We start from the raw sequence: 10,000 nt of genomic DNA on the forward strand, positions 1-10,000 counted from the left end.
CGTTACACCCTGCACGTGTGTGTGTGTGTGTGTGTGTGTGGTGCTGGTGTGTGTTTCGTTCCCACAACACACGCTCCCCCCCCCCCTCATCTCTGTCTTCTTCGCCCGTCGCAAAAAATAACGCACCATCATGGTGGGGTGCCAGCTGGCTGGCAACACAAACAACAATAGATTCGCACCACCTCCACTGCAAGCAGCACCAGCCGCGTGGAACGAAACACACGACCTCGGCCACCACCACCACCCCTTGGTGTGCTTCCAGAATAGCCACACCAACCACCACAGCTACAACTACAACAATGCGTCTCAACATGGCTTGCATTTGTCAAATACAGCTGATCCCTTCCGTCCCCAGCCATCACCCTGGAGCTCCGTGCCATCCCTGATCCTCGACGCGCTCTTCAACCTCGTGTTCTCCGAAACAAAGCCGCCACCTTTCGTTTCCTCGCCACCACCGCCCCTCTCATCAGCAGCAACGTCGTTTTCAGCATCACTCCCTGCATCACCGACTGCCACAGACTCTCACACCGCATCGGCAACAGCACAGGCAACCATGGGCTGGCTCGGCTGCAACACCCCGGCGCTGACGATCGCCTTTGCTCTTGGCGCGGCCACCTGCGCCTTCATCGCCATCCTCTCCGTGGTGCTCCCCGACTGGTACAAGAGCATGCGGGACGCATATCGGCGACGCAAGGAGCGACGAGAGCAGGAAGCAGCGGGCATCACCACCACCAACAACAACAACAACAACAACAACAACGCCAACAGCAACAACATCAGGTCAGGCCAACAACCACCAACGGCAACCACCACCGCAGGCTTGGTTGCTGCGGCAACACGGCCAGAGCTGCTTCAAGCGCCAAGCCAGCCGCACACTGCCCGTGGCAGCATCATGCTGGTCGGTGCTGGTCCCGGCAGCGTGAATCTGCTCACGATTGCGGCCATGCGTGCCATCAAGGAGGCGGACGTCGTGGTATGCGACCGCCTGGTGCCAGACGCCATCCGCAGGCTTGCACGTGGGCAGGTGGTGGTCACCACCAAGCGACACGGCACCGCCGACGCCGGCCAGGAAGCCATCTATGCTGCCTGCCTCCGTGCGCTGGCGCAAGGCAAGCGCGTTGTTCGGCTGAAGGGCGGTGATCCGTTTGTGTTTGGGCGCGGCGCAGAGGAGGTGCTGCGCTTCCGCCAGCACGGTTATGAACCCATTGTGATCCCCGGCATCTCCAGCTGCACGGCTGCGCCGTTGCTGTCGGGCGTGCCACTCACCACGCGTGGCGTTGCTGATCGTTTCCTCGTCTGCACCGCACACGGCCAACAGGACTCAGGTGTGTGTGTCTGTGTGTCTGTGCGTGTGTGTGTCTGTGTGTCTGTGTGTGTGCGTGTGCGTGTGTGTCTGTATGTGTGTGCGTGTGTGTCTGTGTGCGTGTGTGCGTGTGTGTGTCTGTCTGTCTGTCTGTCTGTCTGTCTGTCTGTCTGTCCGTCTGCCCGTTTGTCTGTCTGTCTGTCTCTCCGCCTGTCTGCCTTCTGTGCTGCCTACTCTCACACCCACTCACGCGTGTTACGCACTCGCTTGCTCCGTCACCTTCAACCTGCAGATCCCCGCTACCCGATGTTTGATCCAGCCTGCACGTTTGTGTTTCTCATGGGCGTGCGCCGCGTGGAGCAGCTGACGAAGCGCCTCATTGCTTTCCACAAGTTCCCGCCATCAACACCAGCGTGCATCGTGCAGGAGGCAAGCATGCGAACGCAGTGCCAGCTCAGCACCACCTTGGAGCTGCTGCCTTGCCTGGCAAAGGCCAACAACATCTCTGCGCCCGCCACCATTGTCATTGGCAATGCTGTCACAACGCTTATGAGCACCGCATGAGGGAGTGGCGCTGATGTTGTACTGCTGCTGTTGCTACTGTTGCTACATGTCACTGCGGCTGGTGCTTGCACCGGTTGTTTTTGTTCCTGGTCACCCGCCTCATGCGACATATTTGTCATGCTACTTCTTCCGTTGCATCTTTTAAATTGTGTCATTTCATGTCACATCACATCACTCTCACTCTTTCATTGTTACGCTTCTGTTTCGTTACAACTTGCCTCCCTCTGCCCCTGCGGCTGCATCTGCTTGTGCTACATTGTTACATTGCTGCTGCTGCTTCCATCTGTGTATCAGCCCACACGATATAATAGCTCGCCCAACAACAACATGTTGGCACGAGACAACAGGCTCGTACACTCACACACACACACATAAGACAAAGGAAGAAAGCAAAGCAAACACCAGAAAGCAACTGCAGAAGAAGCTGGAAAAGCGAGCCAACATAAGCCGTTCAGGCTTTCTGATAATGACATAAAACCGCACAACAACACCACTCCCTGTGTGCAAGCGTATGCGTATGGGTGCGTTGGTGTGTAATGCAATGCTGCGTTGCGCAGCCAACAGCTTCACACATGCGTGCGCACACACACACACACAACACACACAAAAAACACACACACACACAACACACACACGCAGCACAATTCAAAGATCAAACGCTCCAAGAACGTCATCAAGCGCGGCAATTTCGTTGCGGAAGCGCTCAGAGAACGCACTGGTTGTCAGCTCCTTGGCAGGGGACACGCCGCGTGTTGCGGGGCCAAGATGGCTCTGCCCGAGCACGTGCTTGCTCAACACTTCGCGCGGGTCTGCATTGATGAGGCTGGAGAATGCCGACACAAACGACGCGCGGATGGTCGCGCTTGGCTTCTCAAGCTTCAGCAGATACGTGTGCGTCTCCTTGCTCTGCACCAGGTAGGCATGTGCGCTCGCCGTGCCAAGCACACCGCAGTTCGCCAGCGACACGACGCGGCTACGGCGGTTGCCAAGGTCTTGAAGCTCGACACTCTGACGACCGACAACACAAAGCTGCTGCTCGCCAACCAGGGCAAATGCCTGCGGCACGTTCACGTGCCACTCAAGACTCGGCTCGGTCGACACAACGCGACCCTCGAGGTTCACCACGAGGCCGTAGCGGCTGAAGCACAGCAGCAGCTTGTCGTGCCCAAGCTCAAACACGTCAATCGGAAACACGTTCCCGCGCTCCTCGTTGCTCAGGTGCATGGCAAGGTTGCTGTCATCGACGTCAAGCAGATCTTCAATGTCCAGCTCAAGCGGTTCCAGCATGGAGAAGCGTGACGACCCCCACACAAAGCGACGCAGCGACGCCACGTACTTGAGGCACGTCGTCGGGTCGGTGTAGCGTGGGCCGTGCGCCTGCTTAGAAAGCACAAACGCGCGCTCACGGGCCCGCCACTCAAACAGCGCCATGCAGTCCGTGTGTGCGGAGAACAGGAACGTGCGTCCAGCGACAACCGTGCCCACGGCGAACGCAAGCGTGTTGTGGCTCTGCTCAATCTCCTTCAGCTTCTTCTGCCCGCGCTCGCGCGCTGCTTCCAAAGACACATCCTCCTCACCACTGCCGCTGCTGCTGCTGCTGCTGCTGCTGCCTTGGCTGCCCTGGCTCGCCTCACTGGTCTTGCGCTGCCGCTCAGCACGAGCTGTGGCGCCCGACCTGGCAGAGACGGTGGTTGCAGACGACGTCGTGCTGGCCTGCGTCCGCACACCGTGGGACCGCACACTCTCGCTGTTGTCAGCAACGGCAATGCCAGAGGAGCTGCGGTGCAGTGCAGACAGCTTCAGCACGCACATGCGCCGTTGCTCGCCCACCACCAGCACCAGCACACCCAGCTCCCGCACGCACTCGGCATCATGGATGGTGTCCTTGCACACAAATGCGGGCGCATCAAACACAACCTGAAGCTGCTCCTCTGCGCCCACGCCGCTTGTCTGCGTCCAATACAGGCCCTCCTCACTCACGAGCAGCTGCGAGCCGTCGAGGAGCGTCACCATCTTGAGGACGGTCAGGCCGGGCCCAGCAACGACACCATCACACAACAGCAGCTGCTGCTGCTGTTGTTGAGCGCCGTCGTCGTCGCTGCTGGCAGAGCCCCTGCGTTCGCGTGCAGCCTGCAGCACAAGCGGTGGGGCATTGAGCGCGCACACACGATGCGGCTGCCACTTTGCGTCGTCTGTCGTGACGCGAGCAGCATAGCGCTGCACTGTGGCCTTGAGGGTGCGCGCAAGCCGCTGGGCAGAGGCGGTGCTGTCCGTCTCAATCAGCACCTCCTGCCCCACCCAGCAAGGCGGGTGGTGCGACACATACACGACAGAATCCTGCGCAATCTCGCCGCCGGCCTCAAGCACAGACAGCTCGCTGGACAGGTGCGTGCTGACAACAAACGCCGATGGGCAGCGGCGAAGATCGAAGAAAGTCAGCACCTCGCCATCCTCGTGCCCCTGACTGTCGTCGGAAACGGCACGGAGCGACAACATGCTCTCGCGCAGCTCCAACACGGCGTGCGCCCACTGCTGTGAGCCCTCACTCAGCAGCAGCACGCGCACGGGGCGGGCAGATGGCTTGGTGTTCTCATCGCCAGTGACGGCACCAGCAACACCAACGCTGTCATCCCCGCCAACAATGGAGGTCAGCAGCGATGAGTCGAGGTTCTGCTGCCTGCTGGCGTTGCCGAACCCAGCTGTGTGCACCTTGTTCTTCAGAGGCGTGCCGCCGTTGGACGCAAGCACGTTGCCGTCAAGCGCGCCAAGAGCGCGGCGGCGACGCAGCGAGGGCGCAGCGCCAGTGCTGGCGGAGGTGATGTTGATGTTGATGCCGGTGTTGTTGTGTGAGCAAACCGCGTCACAAGAACGCTTGCCCATGGCATACTCGGGCGACTGGGACCCATCCTCGTGCGGCTGCTGCTCTTGTTGCTCGAGGGCTTCGCGCACGTTGGCAAAGCGCTCGTAGCGTGAGCGTGGCATCTGTGGCGTCACCACCTGCGATGACGTCACAGCAAGCGGACCGGTCATGTCCAGATCCGTGACGCCCACTTCGCACCCACTGCGGTTGTCCACATCTGGCGTTTGGGCGCGATGCATTGCCTGCAGGCACGGAGTGGAGGGGGCGCTGTCGCCCTTATCCGCCTTGCTGCAATCGTCACCAGGGATGGCGGTAGTAGCGCTGGCGCACTCCTTCTTTTCTTTCGCGGGTGCAACGACAACAGCAGCAGAGGCAGCTGGCTTCATCTGCGACTTGTACAGCTGCTTGTTGCGCAGGGCGCTCATACGAGACATCATGCGCGTGAGGGGCACGATGCCGCTCGACACGGCGCTGGCGTTGGCAGATGCAGAGGTGGGCGACTGCGTGAAAGAGCCTGCTGACAGGGCTGCAGGTCTGTGCCCTTCATCCAGCTCGGCTTGCATGCGCTGCAGCTGCAGCACCGTGTCATGCAAGCGACGCTTGGCCAGACGAAGCTCGCTCTTCATGGCCGTGCAGTAGCGGCAAGATTCCCCGGGCACATCATCGCCATCGTCATCATGATCGATGGCGGTGGCGGCGGTGACGGTGGCTGTTGCGTCACCCTTCGGGCTCTGCTGCTGTTGCTGTTGCTGCAGGTGCTCCTGAAGCAGCTTGGGCAGGGCCGGGATGGGCCGGGCAGCAAACTTGTGGCGCTGCTTGCCGCGGAACAGGCGCAGCTTCAGCTTTGGTCGCATGTGCGCGTGCTGGTGGTTGCCAGAGGCGGCGTTGGTGAGAATGGTGTCGAGCAGCTTGCCGTGCTGCGCCTTAACTGCCTCCAACCGCAGGTTGTCGGTTGCCATGCCATTCACCTCTTCCTCCAGCAAGCGAACCTTCTCTGTAAAGTGCTGCCGCTCCTTGTCAAGCTGGCGAAAGGCGTCGTTAAGCTGGGCCGTCTGCTTGTGCAGCTGCTGATCGCGCATCTGCAGCTCTTCCTCCAGTGCCGCACGTGCTTCGCGGGCGCGCTTGGCTGCGCTCTCCGCCTCCACCCACTGCGACTCGTACTTGGACGCCATTTCAGTCGCCTCCTGCAGGTCCGTGTAGAACCCTTCCATCATGTTGCATGTCGACACGTTCAGCTTGCGCAACCTCTCCTCAAGGTCGGCAATCTGTTGTGAGGGTGGTGGCGGTGTTGTTGTCGTTGTGTGGGTGATTTGAGGAAGGGTGGGAGTGAGAGACGACACAGCAAAACAGTTCCGTGAGTAAGTGTGTGTGTGTGTGTGTGTGTTTCTGGGTGTGTAGGCTTTTGTCTATGTGCTTGTGCCTGTGTGTGTGTGTGCGTGTGTCTGCATGTGGAGAACGCAGATTTTTGGACAGTTCATGGCAATCGGAACGAGATGCAGACCAACACAACAAACGAACCGTGCTCTGATGCTCAGCTTTCTCCTTGTTGAGCGAATCGCGCTCCTCAGTCGTGGTCTTCAGCAAACAGCCAAGTGCTTGCACCTGTTCCATGGACAACAGAAGAGTCGTCGCAGGCACATATCAATTCAGGTTCTCAAATGCGTCGTGGATTCGGCTCGAACAAATTCAACAACATGTTCATCAAATACGTACAAATATTCAAACAAACACAGACACACAACATACAATATCTCATGCACACCCACAAAGGCACATGCACACTCACGCCCAAGTGTACAGAAGCAATCAAATGCACACCCACACGCTCACACACACACGCTCACACACGCTCACACACACACGCACACACACCCAACTGCTCACCTCCTGTGTGCGGTCGAGGAGTTGCTGCTGCAGCTCATCAATGGTGGCCTTGTGCTTACGGACTTGGCTGCGTGCAGCATCAACCTCAGCAGACGTGGACACGGATGTCACAGTCGCAGCCCGCCGCATGTCCTTCTTCTCCTTGGATGCCGCAGCCAACTCAAGGCGAAGCGTATCTGTCTCACGCATGAGCGCCTGCACTTGCTCCTCAAGACTGGCGTTGTCGGCTTGCGTGCGCGCAAGCTGTTTCTTTGCCATCGCCTCGGCTTCCTCAAGCGCAGCAATACGCTTGGCATCGGCCTGCGCCTGTTTAGATACGGCACGCGCGCGCTCCAAATCCGCTTCAAGCTGCTGCACGCGCCGCTGCAGCCGCTGCTCCTTCTCCTGCGTTGCCTCCAGTTGGTTCACGGAGACAGCAGCCGAGTCCGTGGACCGCCGCACCTTCTGCTTCAGGTGGCGAAGCTCGCGCTGGGCAATGCTTGCCTGCCGCTTGAGCTGCTGCACTTCGTCGTTCAGGCACTTGTTCTCGCGCTTCAGAGCCGTCACCTTGTGGTCCTGGCGGGCGCGCATGCTTGCACGCACGTTGCGCTGTCCCAAAGGTGACATGTTCTCCTGCTCTTGTTGTTGTCGAAGCTGGGGCTTGCTGTTGGCAGCAACGGCCGAGCCCGTGGTGGCAGCAGCAGTGTCCTTGCTAGCTGTCTTCTCTCTTTCTTCGTCGTCGGCGCTGGCGTCCTGTTCCTCAGCCTCACTCTCTCGCACAAACGTAAAGCCAGCGTAGTCGAGCTTGGAGACATCAAAGCCGTGCTCAATGGCGGCCATGGTATTGGTGGCGAGCGAGATGCGCTGCCGCTCAGCAAACGGCGTCTTGTCGCCGTCGTCCTGTGGGAAGTGGGACGTGTCTTCGGCATGCGCCAGCACAGGTACATATGGCGGCTCCTGCCCCTCCATGTTGGCTGGGCAGCCGTCCTTGTCCTTTGCTTCTGTCCAAACACGCATGGCCTCGTGCGAGAGAATGGCACGTGCGTCTAGGCGGGAACTGCACTTGCGGAGAAGACCAGCAACGAGCGCGCGAGCGGGCTTGGACACGCACGCGGGGTACTCCAGCGATGGCACCAGCTCCTGCGGAAGCAGTAGTGGCGATGGTGGTGGCGGTGGGGGCGATGATGACGAGAATGAAAGGAGGGGGTGGTCATGCAAGAGTGCATGATCAATCGCATGTGAGGATATGGCGTGTGGTTACTGAAACGCTGACACACATGCCCATACAAACACACACACGCACACACACGCACACACACACACACATACACACACACACACACACACACTCTCTCTCTCTCTCTCTCTCTCTCTCTCTCTCTCTCTCTCTCTCTCTCTCTCTCTCTCTCTCTCTCGCGGGCGCACTCTCGCACCCTTTCACGCATTCACGCACGAAACCCATGCAACGTGCGCACCTCAAACTGGCTGATGGCGCCGTAAATCTCAATCTCGGAATCGCCATCAAAGGGAACGCGGCCTGTGAGCATCTCATACACAACAACGCCAAACGACCACCAGTCAACTTCCTTGCCGTGCACGCTCAAGCCCTCCTGGGGAAAGTGTGGAAATGGGAGAAGTGAAGGATGGGAAGACGTGAGATTATTATCGGGAAATGAGGGTGATGCAGTATTGCACGCATGCTGGAGGATGCGAGAACAGGAGTTGAGAGGGACACGAAGCATACAAGACAGCAACACACACACGCACACACGAAATACGCAAACACATGCGTGCACACATGCGTGCACACAGGTGTGTACACACACATGCACACAGGTGTACACACACGTACACATGCGTGTACACACACACACACACATATCCAGCCCTCCACTCGCTGTAGCACAAAACAAACACGCGTCACCACATGCCACAATTCGCAACACGAACCAGGAGCTCGGGAGCAATGTACTGGGGCGTGCCAACAGCCCGGCCGTACACTTTACCAGCGGGGTCCATCTTTGCACTGGAACCAAAATCCACCAAGCGCACGTGGCCGGCTGCGTTGATGACAATGTTGTCAGTCTTGATATCTCTGCATGAACAAGCCGTGTGGTGCAGTGAGGGCAATGAGTGCATGCACCAACGCATAGAAGAAGTACAGTGACAGAGTTGACAATCAGATAAAGTCAGTTGGAAGGACTTCTTCCGCTGATAGCCACGGTGCAAGCATGACATCAACCCGTTCAGGCCTATTGCTTGAGGAAAGACCGCATACACACGCGCACACACACGCACACACGCGCACACACACAGGCACGCACACACGCACACACATGCACACACATACGCACATGCAAGTACACACGTACACACCTGTGGACGAATCCCATGTCGTGGACAGCCTGGATGGCGAGGGCAATCTCGGTGGCATAGAACATGGCTGCTCGCTCCTGTGCAAACATGTGAATATGGGTTGTGTGGCAGGAGGAAAATGCATGAGCAGCAGCGAGAGATGAGCGTGTTGACAAAGACAAACACATGCACACACTGACACGCATGGAGGACAGCAGCAGCTCAAAGCCCAAGCGTGGCAACAGGCAACTCGATCTCCAAACTGAATCAACCAAGCATGCCCAACGAAACCCAGCCCAAAACACACTCAAGACGATTTCGTCGACACCAGCATTTTCAAACACCACGTGCAAGTGCAACAATGAACACGTGGAACGAACCGGGAAGCGGCAATCTTCTTCGCCAAGGCCAAATATCTCTGGGCGGCCGAGCAGAGTCCACAAGTTCCCGCCAGGGTGGTAGTCCATCACCAGGTACAGGTTGGTGTCGTCGTGGAAGGCATAGTGCAGCTCTGATGGCGTGGTGGTACGTTGTAGAGAGAGAGAGAGAGACGTGGTGTGTTGGTTGGAATAATGGAAGCGGCGCACAGAAGATTGCAAAATCAGCAAGCGCGGGCGACACACGAGCTTCTAGCAGTTGCGTGTGCTGTAACAACAACAACAACGACCACTGCGACGACCACTGCGACGACCACAACAACAACAACTACTACTACAGCTGCAAGCACAACTTTTACTCACGTGTGAGCCAAGGGCTGGTGGTGGTAGCCATCAACTCTCGCTCCTCACGGAAGCGGGCCTGTCGGTCAGATGCATACACAAGAAAAAGCAATGAGATGCACGAAAGCAAGACAGAAGCATGTATGACTTCTGCCTTTGCAACTTGCGCGTTGACGACCTGCATCGACTGCGCATGCTCAATGCTTTCCCCACAACTTCACACACACACGCACACACAAACACACACACAAACACAGACAGACACACACACACACATGCCCACACAGACAGACACAGACAGACACACACATACACACACAATTACACACAATTACA

At 58.1% G+C, this 10,000-nt stretch overlaps 2 protein-coding genes across 2 annotated transcripts in view; one reads left to right on the forward strand and one right to left on the reverse strand.

Annotated features, from left to right (window-relative positions):
* Window positions 1–85: 85 nt before the first annotated feature.
* On the forward strand, window positions 86–2,272 carry PTSG_11107 (uroporphyrin-III C-methyltransferase). The gene is made up of 2 exons (XM_004987970.1): window positions 86–1,325; window positions 1,596–2,272. The coding sequence occupies exons 1-2, from the start codon at window positions 131–133 to the stop codon at window positions 1,865–1,867; spliced, it is 1,467 nt and encodes a 488-aa protein (XP_004988027.1). The 5' UTR covers window positions 86–130; the 3' UTR covers window positions 1,868–2,272.
* Window positions 2,139–10,000, reverse strand: part of PTSG_11108 (AGC/DMPK protein kinase) — an 8,573-nt gene continuing 711 nt past the window's right edge. The window contains exons 3-10 of the mRNA XM_004987971.1: window positions 9,686–9,743; window positions 9,326–9,456; window positions 8,967–9,043; window positions 8,541–8,685; window positions 8,066–8,200; window positions 6,612–7,730; window positions 6,246–6,329; window positions 2,139–5,992 (exon numbers count right to left, since the gene is read on the reverse strand). Coding sequence (XP_004988028.1) covers window positions 2,513–5,992; window positions 6,246–6,329; window positions 6,612–7,730; window positions 8,066–8,200; window positions 8,541–8,685; window positions 8,967–9,043; window positions 9,326–9,456; window positions 9,686–9,743 — 5,229 coding nt within the window. The 3' untranslated portion in view covers window positions 2,139–2,512. The remainder of the gene's footprint in view (window positions 5,993–6,245; window positions 6,330–6,611; window positions 7,731–8,065; window positions 8,201–8,540; window positions 8,686–8,966; window positions 9,044–9,325; window positions 9,457–9,685; window positions 9,744–10,000) is intronic.

This window comes from Salpingoeca rosetta (genome assembly GCF_000188695.1).
Source record: "Salpingoeca rosetta unplaced genomic scaffold supercont1.39, whole genome shotgun sequence".
In the NCBI taxonomy this organism is placed as follows: domain Eukaryota; class Choanoflagellata; order Craspedida; family Salpingoecidae; genus Salpingoeca; species Salpingoeca rosetta.